Source organism: Poecile atricapillus, chromosome 39 (assembly GCF_030490865.1).
Source record: "Poecile atricapillus isolate bPoeAtr1 chromosome 39, bPoeAtr1.hap1, whole genome shotgun sequence".
NCBI classification, from domain to species: Eukaryota; Metazoa; Chordata; class Aves; order Passeriformes; family Paridae; genus Poecile; species Poecile atricapillus.
Window position 1 is genome coordinate 1,402,764 of NC_081287.1, and position 16,497 is coordinate 1,419,260.

At 64.2% G+C, this 16,497-nt stretch overlaps 2 protein-coding genes across 2 annotated transcripts in view; both read right to left on the reverse strand.

Annotated features, from left to right (window-relative positions):
* Positions 1-658: 658 nt before the first annotated feature.
* Positions 659-16,063, reverse strand: TRMT1 (tRNA methyltransferase 1). The gene is made up of 11 exons (XM_058861828.1): positions 15,938-16,063; positions 12,254-12,402; positions 12,083-12,166; positions 9,411-9,480; positions 7,354-7,488; positions 5,611-5,696; positions 3,567-3,675; positions 3,384-3,460; positions 3,149-3,268; positions 2,956-3,067; positions 659-917 (listed from the first exon to the last, which is right to left on the reverse strand). The coding sequence occupies exons 1-11, from the start codon at positions 16,022-16,024 to the stop codon at positions 732-734; spliced, it is 1,215 nt and encodes a 404-aa protein (XP_058717811.1). The 5' UTR covers positions 16,025-16,063; the 3' UTR covers positions 659-731.
* Positions 16,064-16,189: 126 nt separating this feature from the next.
* The window catches only part of LOC131591232 (lysosomal alpha-mannosidase-like), a 22,781-nt gene continuing 22,473 nt past the window's right edge, over positions 16,190-16,497 (reverse strand). The window contains 1 exon segment of the mRNA XM_058861714.1: positions 16,190-16,204. Within this exon segment, the coding sequence (XP_058717697.1) occupies positions 16,190-16,204 (15 nt within the window).

A 16,497-nucleotide genomic window follows, 5' to 3' on the forward strand; every position in this document is an offset into this window, starting at 1 on the left:
CCGCTCTGGGGAATTTGGGGGCAGCTCTGGGGGTCTCTGCTGGCTCCCCCCGCTCTGGGGAATTTGGGGGCGGCTCTGGGGGTCTCCACTGGCTCCCCCCAGCCTGGGGAATTTGGGGGCGGCTCTGGGGGGTCTCTGCTGGCTCCCCCCACTCTGGGGAATTTGGGGGCGGCTCTGGGGGTCTCTGTCGGCTCCCCCCGCTCTGGGGAATTTGGGGGCGGCTCTGGGGGGGTCTCCACCAGCTCCCCCAGCCCGGAGAATTTGGGGGCGGCTCTGGGGGGTCTCCACTGGCTCCCCCCGCTCTGGGGAATTTGGGGCAGCTCTGGGGGGTCTCTGCCGGCTCCCCCCAGCCCGGAGAATTTGGGGGCGGCTCTGGGGGGTCTCTGCTGGCTCCCCCCGCTCTGGGGAATTTGGGGGCGGCTCTGGGGGGTCTCTGACGGCCCCACCGCCCCCAGACCCTTTTCTCAGCCTTCACCATCACCTCTCTGGCGGGGAGATGGCCCTGGGGGGCGACATCCCCCTGCACAGCGTGTCCCGCCTGCTCTGGAACACAGCCACAGGTTCGGGGGGGCTGGGGGGGATTTGGGGAGGGGTCCCGGGGGTCGCAGGACCCCCTCCTCACATCCCCGCCCCCCCCCAGGGACCCCCAAACCGCGGCGGGCGCCCCGGCTGGACCCGCGGCGCGTGCGGCTGGAGCCGATGGAGATCCGCACCTTCCTGGCCTCCGTGCGTTACGGGGGTCCCAGGAGGGTCTGGGGGCTTCCCCGGGGGGTCTGGGGGCTTCCCGAGCCCACCCCCCACCCCCGGTGAAAGTTCATTAAAGCCCCCCCGAGGTTTCTGATTGGCCGAGCTTTAATTGGGGCAGCCGGGGGGGTCTCGTGGGAGTAACGGCAGCGCTCGCCCTGGGGACAGCAGCCCTGGGGGGGGGGGGACAAAGGGGGGGCTGGGAGCTGCCCCAGGACCCCCCCTCTGCGCCAAAACCCCCTCCCCAAATTCACAAACCCCCTCCCCAAATACCCAGAGACCCTCCCAAACCCCCTCCCCAAATTCACAAACCCCCTCCCAAACCCCCTCCCCAAATTCCCAAAACCCCCTCCCCAAATCCCCAACCCCCTCCCAAAATTCCCAAACCCCCTCATTCCCAAACCCCCTCCCCAAATACCCAGAGACCCTCCCAAGCCCCCTCCCCAAATTCCCAAAGACCCCTCCCCAAATTTCCAACGACCCTCCCAAACCCCCTCCCCAGAATCCCAAAGACCCTCCCAAAGACCCACCCCAAATTCCCAAACCCCCTCCCCAAATTCCCAAACCCCCTCCTAAACTCCCTCCCCAAATTCCCAAACCCTCTCCCAAACCCCCTCCCCAAATTCCCAAACCCCCTCCCCAAATTTCCAACGACCCTCCCAAACCCCCTCCCCAGAATCCCAAAGACCCTCCAAAGACCCACCCCAAATTCCCAAGCCCCCTCCCCAAATTCCCAAACTCCCTCCCCAAATTCCCAAACCCCCTCCCCAAATTCCCAGACTCCCTCCCAAACCCCCTCCCCAAAAACCCTCCCAACCCCCCTCATTCCCAAACCCCCTCCCCAAATTCCCAAACCCCCTCCCCTTATTCCCAGCCACCCCCTCATTCCCAAAGACCCTCCCCTTAATCCCAAACCCCCTCCCCAAATTCCCAAAGACCCTCCCCAAATTCCCAAACCCCCTCCTCACTCCCAACCCCGTTTTTATTCCCGACCCCCCCCCTTTATCCCCACGCTCCCCCCGGGCGTTTTAGGGACCCCCTGTGGATTTCGGGGACCCTCCCCCAGCTTTGGGACCCCCTGTGGATTTCGGGGACCCTCCCCCAGATTTGGGACCCCCCCCCAGATTTGGGACCCCCTGCGGATTTCAGGGACCCCCTGCGGATTTCGGGGACCCCCTGTGGATTTCGGGGACCCTCCCCCAGCTTTGGGGATCCTCCCCCAGATTTGGGACCCCCTGCGGATTTTGGGGACCCTCCCCCAGCTTTGGGGACCCTCCCCCAGCTTTGGACCCCCTGTGGATTTCGGGGACCCCCTGTGGATTTCGGGGACCCCCCCCCCAGCTTTGGGACCCCCTGTGGATTTCGGGGACCCCCCCCAGCTTTGGGACCCCCTGCGGATTTCGGGGACCCCCTGTGGATTTCGGGGACCCCCCCCCCCATATTTGGGACCCCCCTGTGGATTTCGGGGACCCCCTGTGGATTTCGGGGACCCCCCCCCCATATTTGGGACCCCCTGTGGATTTCGGGGACCCTCCCCCCATATTTGGGACCCCCTGTGGATTTCGGGGACCCTCCCCCATATTTGGGACCCCCTGTGGATTTCGGGGACCCTCCCCCCATATTTGGGACCCCCTGTGGATTTCGGGTACCCTCCCCCAGCTTTGGGACCCCCCCCCCCCAGCTTTGGGACCCACTGAGGATTTTGGGGACCCCCCCCCAGCTTTGGGACCCCCTGCAGATTTCGGGGACCCTCCCCCAGATTTGGGACCCCCTGTGATTTCTGGGACCCCCTGCAGATTTTGGGGGACCCCCCCCCAGGTTTGGGACCCCCTGCAGATTTCGGGGACCCTCCCCCAGATTTGGGACCCCCTGTGGATTTTGGGGACCCCCCCCCAGCTTTGGGACCCCCCTGTGGATTTCGGGGACCCCTCCCCAGCTTTGGGGACCCTCCCCCAGCTTTGGGACCCCCTGCGGATTTCGGGGACCCTCCCCAGCTTTGGGACCCCCTGTGGATTTCGGGGACCCCCTGCGGATTTCGGGGACCCCCTCCCCAGATTTCGGACCCCCTGCGGATTTCAGGGACCCCCTGTGGATTTCGGGGACCCCCCCCATATTTGGGACCCCCTGTAGATTTCGGGGGACCCCCTGTGGATTTCGGGGACCCCCTGTGGATTTGGGGACCCCCTCCCCATCTTTGGGACCCCCGCCCACCTCCTTGAAGCGTTTGCAGGGGAATTGTTTGAGCCCGGCCCCGTCCTGGCGCTGCCCCCGCTTGTTCTGGAGCCGCTCCCGCTTCTCCTGCAGGGAGGGGGCGACGCCCCCCCTGGAAAACCCGGGAATGAGCCGGGACCCCCCGCCCAGGGAAGGAGACCCCCCCCCAAATTCAGCCCCCCCAAGGTCTCACCCTGCCTTGGCCCTGGCTTTGGGACCCCAAAAAGCTTCGGGGTTCTCGGGGAACCTCTTCAAGCCGCGCTTGCGGGAGCTGGGGTTGGCGTCCTCGTGGAGGGCGAAGGAAGCCTGGAGCCTGGCGGGGGATAAAGAGGAGGGGTCGGGGGGGTTTGGGGAGGGGGTCGGGGGGTTTGGGGAGGGGTCTGGGGTCTCCTCAATCCCATCCCCATCCCGGGGGGGGGGATCCCTACGTGGGCTCCACCGAGAGGATCCGGGCGGCCGGGCTGGAATCCGGGAGCCGCTCGAGCTTCACCGGGTGGAGCTTGGCCTGGGAGGGGAAAAAGGGATGGGAAAAAAGGAGCCTGGAGCGTGGGGAGGGGTCCCAGGGGGGGTCCCCGGGGGGTCTCCAGGGGGTCCCAGAGCCCCCTCCTCACCCAGCAGCGCATGATGTCCCAGAGCGCGGCGGGCGGCGCGTCCGTCTTGACGGCGTTGCGGCAGGCGTGGGACAGCGAGACGCGGAACCCGGCGTGCAGCAGCGCTGACCTGGGGGACAGCGGGCTCTGGGGGGTCTGGGGGGGTCTGAGGGGGTCTGGGGGGGTCTGGGGGTCCATGGAGGGGTTTGGGGGGGCCCTGGAGGGGTCTGAGGGGGTCTGGGGGGGTCTGGGGGGGGTCTGGGGGGGTCTGAGGGGGCTCTGGGGGGGCTCTGGGGGTCCATGGAGGGGTCTGGGGGGCTCTGGGGGGGTCTGGGGGTCCATGGAGGGGTTTGGGGGGGCCCTGGGGGGGTCTGGAGGTACCTGAGGGGCTCTGGGGGGGGGTCTGGGGGGGTCTGGGGGTCCATGGAGGGGTTTGGGGGGGCTCTGGGGGGGTCTGAGGGGGTCTGGGGGGGTCTGGGGGGGTCTAGGGGGTCTCTGGGGGGGTCTGAGGGGGTCTGGGGGTCATGGAGGGGGTTTGGGGGAGCTCTGGAGGGGTCTGGGGGTCCATGGAGGGGGTTGGGGGGGCTCTGGGGGGCTCTGGGGGGGTCTGGGGGGCCCTGGAGGGGTTTGGGGGGGCTCTGGGGGGCCCTGAGGGGCTCCGGGGGTCTCTGGGGGGTCCCTGGAGGGGGTCGGGGGGGGCTCTGGGGGGCTCCGGGGGGTCCCTGAGGGGCTCTGGGGGTCCATGGAGGGGGTTTGGGGGGGCTCTGGGGGGGTCTGAGGGGGTCTGGGGGTCCATGGAGGGGTTTGGGGGGGCCCTGGAGGGGTCTGGGGGTCCATGGAGGGGTTTGGGGGGGGCTCTGGGGGGGTCTGAGGGGGTCTGGGGGTCCATGGAGGGGTTTGGGGGGGGCCCTGGAGGGGTCTGAGGGGGTCTGGGGGTCCATGGAGGGGTTTGGGGGGGCTCTGGGGGGGTCTGGGGGTCCATGGAGGGGGTCTGGGGGGTCCATGGAGGGGTTTGGGGGGGCCCTGGAGGGGTCTGAGGGGGTCTGGGGGTCCATGGAGGGGTTTGGGGGGGCTCTGGGGGGGTCTGGGGGTCCATGGAGGGGTTTGGGGGGGCTCTGGGGGGGTCTGGGGGTCCATGGAGGGGTTTGGGGGGGCCCTGGAGGGGTCTGGAGGTACCTGGAGGGGTCTGGGGGTACCTGAGGGGCTCCCTTGAGGGAGTTTGGGGATCCCTGAAAGGTGTCCCGGGGGTCCTTGAGGGGCTCAGGGGGTCCCTGAGGGGGTTTGGGGGTCCCTGAGGGGGTCTGGGAGTCCCTGGAGGGGTTTGGGGGGTCTCTGAGGGAGCTTGGAGCTCTCTGAGATGGTCTGGGGGTCCCAGGAGGGGTCTGGGGGTGCCTGGAGGGGTTTGGGGGTCCCAGGAGGTGTTTGGGGGGGGTTTTGGGGTCCCAGGGGGTGTTTGGGGAGGGTTTGGGGGTCCCCGTGGGGTGTTTGGGGTCCCAGGGGGGGTTTTGGGGGTCCCCGTGGGTGTTTGGGGTCCCAGGGGGGGTTTTGGGGGTCCCAGGGGGTGTTTTGGGGTCCCCGTGGGTGTTTGGGGTCCCAGGGGGGGTTTTGGGGGGTCCCAGGGGGGTGTTTGGGGTCCCAGGGGGTGTTTTGGGGTCCCAGGGGGTGTTTGGGGGTCCCAGGGGGTGTTTGGGGGGTCCCAGGAGGGGTTTGGGGATCCCAGGGGGGTGTTTTGGGGAGGGTTTTGGGGTTCCCATGGGGTGTTTGGGGGTCCCAGGGGGGTTTTGGGGGGGTTTTGGGGTCCCAGGGGGGGTGTTTGGGGGTCCCAGGGTGGGTTTTGGGGTCCCAGGGGGGGTTTTGGGGTCCCAGGGGGTTTTGGGGTCCCAGGGGGTGTTTTGGGGTCCCCGGGGGTGTTTTGGGGTCCCAGGGGGGTGTTTTGGGGTCCCGGGGGTGTTTTGGGGTCCCAGGAGGGGTTTGGGGAGGGTTTTTGGGGTCCCAGGAGGTGTTTGGGGGTCCCAGGGGGGGTTTGGGGGTGTTTTGGGGTCCCCAGGGGTGTTTGGGGTCCCACCTGAGCTGCAGCAGGGAGGGGGTGTTGCTGTGGATGGTGCTGCTCAGCCCGTCCAGGGTGTAATACAGGGGGACATCGCTCAGCTCCTGCACCACAAACAACAACAACAACAACAACAATGACAAGAGAACAACAACAACAACAACAACAAAACAACAATAGAACAACAACAACAACAACAAAACAACAATAGAACAACAACAACAACAACAAAACAACAATAGAACAACAACAACAACAACGGCACCGTCAACAACAACAAGAGAACAACAACAAAACAACAACAACAACAACAAGAGAACAACAAAACAACAATAGAACAACAAAACAACAACAAAACAACAATAGAACAACAATGGCACCATCAACAACAACAACAACAACAGAAAAACAACAACAACAACATCAACAACAACAGAACAACAACAGCGGCACCGTCACAGCCTGACCTGATCGGGGGGTACCCAGACTTGGGGTGTCCCCAGTTTTGGGGTGTCCCCAGTTTGTCCCCAAATTCAGGTGTCCCCAGTTTGTCCCAGTTTTTCCCAGTTTGTCCCAGTTTGTCCCAGTTTTGGGGTGTCCCAGTTTGTCCCAGTTTCCCCCAGTTTATCCCAGTTTCTCACCTCACCGATGACGCTCAGGACCCCTCTCAGTTTCTCCCAGTTTATCCCAGTTTATCCCAGTTTCCCCCAGTTTATCCCAGTTTCCCCCAGTTTATCCCAGTTTATCCCAGTTTATCCCAGTTACTGATGACACTCAGGACCCCTCTCAGTTTATCCCAGTTTGTCCCAGTTTATCCCAGTTTCTCACCTCAGCGATGACGCTCAGCACCCCTTTCAGGGTGTCCCCACATTCAGGGTGTCCCAGTCTGTCCCAGTTTATCCCAGTTTCCCCCAGTTTATCCCAGTTTCTCACCTCACTGATGACGCTCAGCACCCCTCTCAGTTTATCCCAGTTTCCCCCAGTTTATCCCAGTTTATCCCAGTTTCTCACCTCACCGATGACGCTCAGCACCCCTCTCAGTTTCTCCCAGTTTATCCCAGTTTGTTTCTCCCAGTTTATCCCAGTTTCCCCCAGTTTATCCCAGTTTATCCCAGTTTATCCCAGTTTCTCACCTCACCGATGACGCTCAGGACCCCTCTCAGTTTCTCCCAGTTTATCCCAGTTTGTTTCTCCCAGTTTATCCCAGTTTGTCCCAGTTTATCCCAGTTTATCCCAGTTTCTCACCTCACCGATGACGCTCAGGACCCCTCTCAGTTTCTCCCAGTTTATCCCAGTTTATCCCAGTTTATCCCAGTTTCTCACCTCACCGATGACGCTCAGGACCCCTCTCAGTTTCTCCCAGTTTATCCCAGTTTGTTTCTCCCAGTTTATCCCAGTTTATCCCAGTTTATCCCAGTTTCTCACCTCTCCGATGACGCTCAGGACCCCTCTCAGTTTATCCCAGTTTATCCCAGTTTATCCCAGTTTCTCACCTCACTGATCACGCTCAGCACCCCTCTCAGAGTGTCCCCAGTTTCTCCCAGTTTCCCCCAGTTTATCCCAGTTTCTCACCTCACCGATGACGCTCAGGACCCCTCTCAGTTTATCCCAGTTTATCCCAGTTTATCCCAGTTTCCCCAGTTTCTCACCTCACTGATGACGCTCAGGACCCCTTTCAGTTTCTCCCAGTTTCCCCCAGTTTATCCCAGTTTATCCCAGTTTGTTTCTCCCAGTTTATCCCAGTTTCCCCCAGTTTCTCACCTCCCCAATGACGCTCAGGACCCCTCTCATCCGCGGCTCTGTCCGGAAGCGCCCGGGGCTCCTCTCCAGCGCCTCCAGGAGCCTCCCCACGAAGGGGGGGTCGTGCAGGGGCTCTGCCCACACCGGGCCCCCCACCTTGGCAGGGGAAAAAAGGGGGTTCAGGGTTGGTTTTGGGGGGTCCCGGGGGTTTGGGGGGGTTTGGGGGGTCCCAGGGGGGTTTGGGGGAACACAGGAGGGGTTTGGGGGGGACACAGGAGGGGTTTGGGGGGGACACAGGAGGGGTTTGGGGGGGACATAGGACGGGTTTGGGGGGTCCCAGGGGTTTGGGGAGGTTTGGGAGGGGGGTTTGGGTGGGTTTGGGGGGTCCTCGAGGGGTTTGGGGGGGTCCCAGGAGGGGTTTGGGGGGTCCCCGAAGGGTTTGGGGGAACACAGGAGGGATTTGGGGGGACACAGGAGGGGTTTGGGGGGTCCTCAAGGGGTTTGGGGAGACACAGGAGGGGTTTGGGGGGGGTCCCAGGAGGGCTTGGGGGGGTCCCAGGGGGGTTTGGGGGGACACAGGAGGGATTTGGGGGGGGTCCCTGAGGGGTTTGGGGGGTCCCGGGGGTTTGGGGGGGTTTGGGGGGTCCCAGGAGGGTTTGGGGGGACACAGGAGGGGTTTGGGGGGTCCCTCAGGGGTTTGGGGGGTCCCAGGAGGGTTTGGGGGGTCCCAGGGGGGTTTGCGGGGTCCCAGGGGGGTTTGGGGGGACATAGGAGGGGTTTGGGGGGACACAGGAGGGGTTTGGGGGGTCCCAGGGGGGTTTGGGGGGGTCCCCGAGGGGTTTGGGGGGACACAGGAGGGGTTTGGGGGGACACAGGAGGGATTTGGGGGGTCCCCAAGGGGTTTGGGGGTCCCCGAGGGGTTTGGGGGTCCCAGGAGGGGTTTGGGGGGACACAGGAGGGATTTGGGGGGTTCTGAGTTGGTTTTGGGGGTCCCAGGAGGGTTTGGGGGGACACAGGAGGGGTTTGGGGAATTCCAGGCAGAGTTTGGGGGGTCCCTGAGGGGTTTGGGGGGTTCCCAGGGGGGTTTGGGGGGGTCCCCGAGGGGTTTTGGGGGACACAGGAGGGGTTTGGGGGGACACAGGAGGGATTTGGGGGGGACACAGGAGGGGTTTGGGGGGTCCCAGGATGGGTTTGGGGGTCCCTGAGGGGTTTGGGGGAACACAGGAGGGGTTTTGGGGGACACAGGAGGGGTTTGGGGGAACACAGGAGGGTTTGGGGGGACACAGGAGGGGTTTGGGGGGGGTCCCAGGGGGGTTTGGGGGGTCCCAGGAGGGTTTGGGGGGTCCTCGAGGGGCTTGGGGGGACACAGGAAGAGTTTGGGGGGACACAGGAGGGATTTGGGGGGTTCTGAGTTGGTTTTGGGGGTCCCAGGGGGGTTTGGGGGGTCCCAGGGGGGTTTGGGGGGACACAGGAGGGGTCTGGGGGGACACAGGAGGGATTTGGGGGTCCCAGGGGGCTTTGGGGGTCCCAGGAGGGGTTTCGGGGGGTCCCAGGAGGGTTTGGGGGGGTCCCAGGGGGGTTTGGGGCGTTCTGTGTTGGTTTTGGGGGTCCCACAGAGGTTTTGGGGGGTCCCAGGGGGGTTTGGGGGGGTCCCAGGGGGGTTTGGGGGGTCCCAGGAGGGGTTTGGGGGTCCCAGGAGGGGTTTGGGGGTCCCAGGAGGGGTTTGGGGGGGACACAGGAGGGGTTTGGGGGGTCCCAGGGGGGTTTGGGGGTACACAGGAGGGGTTTGGGGGTCCCAGGAGGGGTTTGGGGGGTCCCAGGGGGGTTTGGGGGGTCCCAGGGGGGGTTTTGGGGGTCCCAGGGGGTTTTGGGGGGTCCCACAGAGGTTTTGGGGGGTCCCAGGATGGGTTTGGGGGGGTTTGGGGGGGTTTGGGGCTGCACCTGGTGCCGGTGCTGGCAGAACTCGCAGGAGGGGTTTGGGGGGTCCCAGGAGGGTTTGGGGGGTCCCAGGGGGGTTTGGGGGTCCCACAGAGGTTTTGGGGGGTCCCAGGGGGGTTTGGGGGGGTTTGGGGCTGCACCTGGTGTCGCTGCTGGCAGAACTCGCAGGAGGGACCCACGGGCGGCCCCGTGGCTGCGCTGAACTTGAACCTGAGCGGGGGAAACGCGATCAGAGACCCCCAAAATGGGCCTGGGGGGGCCTTGGGGACCCCCAAAACCCCTCGGGGACCCCCAAACCCCCCTGTGTCCCCCCAAACCCCCCAGGGACCCCCCAAACCCTCCTGTGTCCCCCCAAACCCCCCGTACCCGCTGCCGTGGCTGGTGGCCCTGCCCTCCCCAAACCCCTCGGGGACCCCCCAAACCCCTCCTGGGACGCCCCAAACCCCCCTGTGTCCCCCCAAACCAACTCAGGAACCCCCCAAACCCCCCAGGGACCCCCCCAAACCCCCCCTGGGACCCCCCAAACCCCTCAGGGACCCCCCCAAACCCCTCCTGTGTCCCCCAAAACCTCTGTGGGACCCTCAAAACCAACTCAGAACCCCCCAAACCCCTCCTGTGTCCCCCCAAACCCCCTGGGACCCCCCAAACCCCTCCTGTGTCCCCCCAAACCCCTCCTGGGACACCCCAAACCAACTCAGGGACCCCCCAAAACCCCTCCTGTGTCCCCCAAACCCCCCAGGGACCCCCCAAACCCTCCTGGGACCCCCCAAACCCTCCTGGGACCCCCCCAAACTCCTCCTGTGTCCCCCCAAACCCCTCGAGGATCCCCCCAAACCCCTCAGAGATGCCCCAAACCCCCCTGGGACCCCCGAAACCCCTCCTGTGTCCCCCCCAAACCCCTTGGGGACCCCCAAACCCCAGTCCCATACCCGCTGCCGTAGCTCGTGGCCCTGCCCTCCCCAAACCCCTCCTGTGTCCCCCCAAACCTCTCAAGGACCCCCCAAACACCCCTGGGACCCCCCAAAACCCCCCAGGGACCCCCCCAAACCCCTCGGGGACCCCCCCAAACCCCTCCTGTGTTCCCCCAAACCCCCCCTGTGTCCCCCCAAACCCCCCTGGGACCCCCCAAACCCCCCTGGGACCCCCAAAACTCCTCCTGTGTCCCCCCAAACCCCTCCTGTGTCCCCCAAAACCTCTGTGGGACCCTCAAAACCAACTCAGAACCCCCCAAACCCCTCCTGTGTCCCCCCAAAACCCCCAGGGACACCCCAAACCCCCCCTGGGACCCCCCCAAACCCCTCAGGGACCCCCCCCAAACCCCTTGGGGACCCCCCCAAACCCCTCGAGGACCCCCAAACCCTCTGTACCCGCTGCCGTGGCTCGTGGTCCTGCCCTCCCCAAACCCCTCAGGGACCCCCCAAACCCCCCTGGGACCCCCCAAACCCCTCAGGGACCCCCCAAACCCCTCTTGTGTCCCCCCAAACCCCTCAGGGACCCCCCCCAAACCCCCCTGGGACCCCCCCAAACCCCTTGGGGACCCCCCCAAACCCCTCCTGTGTCCCCCCAAACCCCTCGAGGACCCCCCCAAACCCCTCCTGTGTCCCCCAAACCCCTCGAGGACCCCCCAAACCCCCCTGGGACCCCCCAAACCCTTCCTGTGTCCCCCCCAAACCCCCCAGGGACCCCCCCCAAACCCCCCAGGGACCCCCCAAACCCCCGGTACCCGCTGCCGTGGCTGGTGGCCCTGCCCTCCCCAAACCCCTCGGGGACCCCCAAACCCCCCTGTGTCCCCCAAAACCTCTGTGGGACCCCCAAAACCAACTCAGAACCCCCCAGGGACCCCCCCAAACCCCTCCTGTGTCCCCCCAAACCCCTCTGGGACCCCCCCAAAACCCCTCAGGGACCCCCCAAACCCCCCAGGGACCCCCCAAACCCCTCAGGGACCCCCCAAACCCCTCTTGTGTCCCCCCAAACCCCTCTGGGACCCCCCCAAACCCTCCTGTGTCCCCCCAAACACCCTTGGGACCCCCAAACCACTCGGGGACCCCCAAACCCCCTTGTGTCCCCCCAAACTCCTTGGGGACCCCCCCAAACCCCTCAGGGACCCCCCCAAACCCCTCCTGTGTCCCCCCAAACCCCCCTGGGACCCCCCAAACCCTTCCTGTGTCCCCCAAAACCTCTGTGGGACCCTCAAAACCAACTCAGAACCCCCCAAACCCCTCCTGTGTCCCCCCAAACCCCTCCTGTGTCCCCCCAAACCCCTCAGGGACCCCCCAAACCAACTCAGGGACCCCCCAAACCCCTCAGGGACCCCCCCAAACCCCCCTGTGTCCCCCCCAAACCCCTCTGTGTCCCCCCACATCCCTCGAGGACCCCCCCCAAACCCCTCAGGGACCCCCCCAAACCCCCCAGGGACCCCCAAACCCCCCGGGGACCCCCCAAACCCCTCGGGGACCCCCCCAAACCCTCCTGTGTCCCCCCAAAACCTCTGTGGGACCCCCAAAACCAACTCAGAACCCAACAAACCCCTCAGGGAACCCCCCAAACCACCCTGGGACTCCCCAAACCCCCTCAAGGACCCCCCAAACCCCCCTGGGACCCCCCAAACCCCCCTGTGTCCCCCCCAAACCCCTCGGAGACCCCCACAAACCCCCCTGTGTCCCCCTCAAATCCCCCTGGGACCCCCCAAACCCCTTCTGTGTCCCCCAAAACCTCTGTGGGACCCCCAAAACCAACTCAGAACCCCCCAGGGATCCCCAAACCCCTCGGGGACCCCCCCAAACCCCCCAGGGACCCCCCAAACCCCCGGTACCCGCTGCCGTGGCTGGTGGCCCTGCCCAGCCGCTGCAGGTGGTGCGAGCCGCAGCCCACGCAGTGAAACACCAGCGCCTGTTTGCTGGGGAGGGGGCAAAAAACAGGCTCAGGGGGGGCACAGAGACCCCCAAAACCCCCCCAAAACCCCCCAAAACCCCCCAAAACTCACCTGGCCGAGGCTTTGACCTTGGCCTGGCCCGTGAAGACCCTGACGAAGACGCGGACGTAGAAATCGGCGCTGAGCGAGAGCAGGGGGAGAACAAAGCGCTGGTAACAGTTGGCTCTGAGATCCAGAGCGTGAAGGACAATCCTCAGAGCCTGGGGACATTGAGGGGACACTGAGGGGACACTGAGGGACATTGAGGGGACAGGAGGGGACAGGAGGGGGGACAGCAGGGGACAGGAGGGGACAGCAGGGAGAACAAAGCGCTGGTAACAGTTGGCTCTGAGATCCAGAGCGTGAAGGACAATCCTCAGAGCCTGGGGACATTGAGGGGACACTGAGGGGACACTGAGGGGACACTGAGGGGACATTGAGGGACATTGAGGGGACATTGAGGGGACAGGAGGGGACAGGAGGGGACATTGAGGGGACATTGAGGGGACAGCAGGGGACAGGAGGGGACATTGAGGGGACATTGAGGGGACATTGAGGGGACAGGAGGGGACATTGAGGGGACATTGAGGGGACAGGAGGGGGACATTGAGGGGACATTGAGGGGACATTGAGGGGACATTGAGGGGACATTGAGGGGACATTGAGGGGACACTGAGGGGACATTGAGGGGACATTGAGGGGACAGGAGGGGACATTGAGGGGACATTGAGGGGACATTGAGGGGACAGGAGGGGACATTGAGGGGACAGGAGGGGACAGGAGGGGACACTGAGGGGACAGGAGGGGACATTGAGGGGACAGGAGGGGACATTGAGGGGACATTGAGGGGACACTGAGGGGACACTGAGGGGACATTGAGGGGACATTGAGGGGACATTGTGGGGACACTGAGGGGACATTGAGGGGACATTGAGGGGACATTGAGGGGACACTGAGGGGACACTGAGGGGACATTGAGGGGACATTGAGGGGACAGGAGGGGACAGCAGGGAGAACAAAGCGCTGGTAACAGTTGGCTCTGAGATCCAGAGCGTGAAGGACAATCCTCAGAGCCTGGGGACATTGAGGGGACATTGAGGGGACATTGACGGGACATTGAGGGGACACTGAGGGGACAGGAGGGGACACTGAGGGGACAGGAGGGGACATTGAGGGGACAGGAGGGGACAGCAGGGAGCACAAAGCGCTGGTAACAGTTGGCTCTGAGATCCAGAGCGTGAAGGACAATCCTCAGAGCCTGGGGACATTGAGGGGACACTGAGGGGACACTGAGGGGACATTGAGGGGACAGGAGGGGACATTGAGGGGACATTGAGGGGACATTGAGGGGACACTGAGGGGACATTGAGGGGACAGGAGGGGACATTGAGGGGACATTGAGGGGACATTGAGGGGACATTGAGGGGACATTGAGGGGACATTGAGGGGACATTGAGGGGACAGGAGGGGACAGCAGGGGAGAACAAAGCGCTGGTAACAGTTGGCTCTGAGATCCAGAGCGTGAAGGACAATCCTCAGAGCCTGGGGACATTGAGGGGACACTGAGGGGACACTGAGGGGACAGGAGGGGACAGGAGGGGACAGGGAGAGGACAGGAGGGGACAGCAGGGAGCACAAAGCGCTGGTAACAGTTGGCTCTGAGATCCAGAGCGTGCAGGACAATCCTCAGAGCCTGGGGACATTGAGGGGACATTGAGGGGACACTGAGGGGACATTGAGGGGACAGGAGGGGACATTGAGGGGACACTGAGGGGACACTGAGGGGACACTGAGGGGACATTGAGGGGACATTGAGGGGACATTGAGGGACATTGAGGGGACACTGAGGGGACATTGAGGGGACAGGAGGGGACATTGAGGGGACATTGAGGGGACATTGAGGGGACATTGAGGGGACATTGAGGGGACATCAGGGGACATTGAGGGGACAGGAGGGGACAGCAGGGAGCACAAAGCGCTGGTAACAGTTGGCTCTGAGATCCAGAGCGTGAAGGACAATCCTCAGAGCCTGGGGACATTGAGGGGACATTGAGGGGACATTGAGGGGACAGGAGGGGACATTGAGGGGACATTGAGGGGACAGGAGAGGTCAGGAGGGGACATTGAGGGGACAGGAGGGGACAGCAGGGAGCACAAAGCGCTGGTAACAGTTGGCTCTGAGATCCAGAGCGTGAAGGACAATCCTCAGAGCCTGGGGACATTGAGGGGACATTGAGGGGACACTGAGGGGACATTGAGGGGACATTGAGGGGACATTGAGGGGACAGGAGGGGACATTGAGGGGACAGGAGAGGACATTGAGGGGACATTGAGGGGACATTGAGGGGACATTGAGGGGACAGGAGGGGACATTGAGGGGACATTGAGGGGACACTGAGGGGACAGGAGGGGACAGGAGGGGACAGCAGGGGACATTGAGGGGACAGGAGGGGACAGCAGGGGACACAAAGCGCTGGTAACAGTTGGCTCTGAGATCCAGAGCGTGGAGGACAATCCTCAGAGCCTGGGGACATTGAGGGGACATTGAGGGGACACTGAGGGGACATTGAGGGGACATTGAGGGGACATTGAGGGGACAGGAGGGGACAGGAGGGGACATTGAGGGGACATTGAGGGGACACTGAGGGGACACTGAGGGGACACTGAGGGGACATTGAGGGGACATTGAGGGGACAGGAGGGGACATTGAGGGGACACTGAGGGGACATTGAGGGGACAGGAGGGGACATTGAGGGGACATTGAGGGGACACTGAGGGGACATTGAGGGGACACTGAGGGGACAGGAGGGGACACTGAGGGGACATTGAGGGGACACTGAGGGGACATTGAGGGGACAGGAGGGGACAGCAGGGGACATTGAGGGGACACTGAGGGGACACTGAGGGGACATTGAGGGGACATTGAGGGGACACTGAAGGGACATTGAGGGGACATTGAGGGGACATTGAGGGGTCAGGAGGGGACATTGAGGGGACATTGAGGGGACATTGAGGGGACAGGAGGGGACAGGAGACTGTGGGACCCCCACCTGGATTGGGGGGACCCCCGGGGACCCCCCAAACTCCTCCTGGAACCCCCCAAACCCCTCAGGGACCCCCCAAAACCTCCGTGGGACCCCCAAAACCAACTCAGAACCCCCCAAACCCCTCGGGGACCCCCCAAACCCCCCTGGGACCCCCCGAGCCCCTCCTGGAACCCCCCAAACCCCTCCTGTGTCCCCCCAGACCCCTCCTGGGTCCCCCCAAAACCTCTGTGGGACCCCCAAAACCAACTCAGAACCTACCAAACCCCTCGGGGACCCCCCAAACCCCTCCTGTGTCCCCCCAAACCCCTCGGGGACCCCCCAAAACCTCCCTGGGACCCCCAAAACCAACTCAGAACCCCCCAAACCCCTCCTGTGTCCCCCCAAACCCCTTGAGGACCCCCCCAAACCCCTCCTGTGTCCCCCCAAACCCCCCTGGGACCCCCCCAAAACCAACTCAGAACCCCCCAAATCTCTCCTGGGACCCCCCAAACCCCCCGGGGACCCCCCAAACCCCCCTGTGTCCCCCCAGAACCTCTGTGGGACCCCCAAAACCAACTCAGAACCCCCCAAACCCCTCCTGTGTCCCCCCAAACCCCCCTGGGACCCCCCCAAACCCCTCAGGGACCCCCCAAAACCAACTCAGAACCCCCCAAACCCCCCGGGGACCCCCCAAACCCCCCGGGGACCCCTCCCCAAACCCAGCTCTGACCATTTCGTGGCAGAATTTGCCCTTGAGGGACACGGAGCCGTATTTGCTGTAGCAGCTCTCGGAGCTGTTCCCGGCCAGCACCGCCATGTCCGTGCAGGTCACACACAGCAAACCTGGAAATTTGGGGTTCAGGGGGGTCCCCAGGGGTTTGGGGGGTCCCTGAGGGGTTTGGGGGGGTTCTGAGTTGGTTTTGGGGGTCCCAGGGGGGTTTGGGGGGTCCCAGGAGGGCCAGCACCGCCATGTCCATGCAGGTCACACACAGCAAACCTGCAAATTCGGGGTTCAGGGGGGTCCCCCAAAGGTTTGGGGGGGTCCCCAGGAGGGTTTGGGGGGGTCCCAGGAGGGGTTTGGGGGGGTTCTGAGTTGGTTTTGGGGGTCCCAGGAGGGGTTTGGGGGGTCCCAGGAGGGCCAGCACCGCCATGTCCGTGCAAGTTCAGGGGGTCCCCTAAAGGTTTGGGGGGGTTCTGAGCTGGTTTTGGGGGAACACAGGAGGGGTTTTGGGGGTCCCAGGGGGATTTGGGGGGACACAGGAGGGGTTTGGGGGTCCCAGGAGGGGTTAA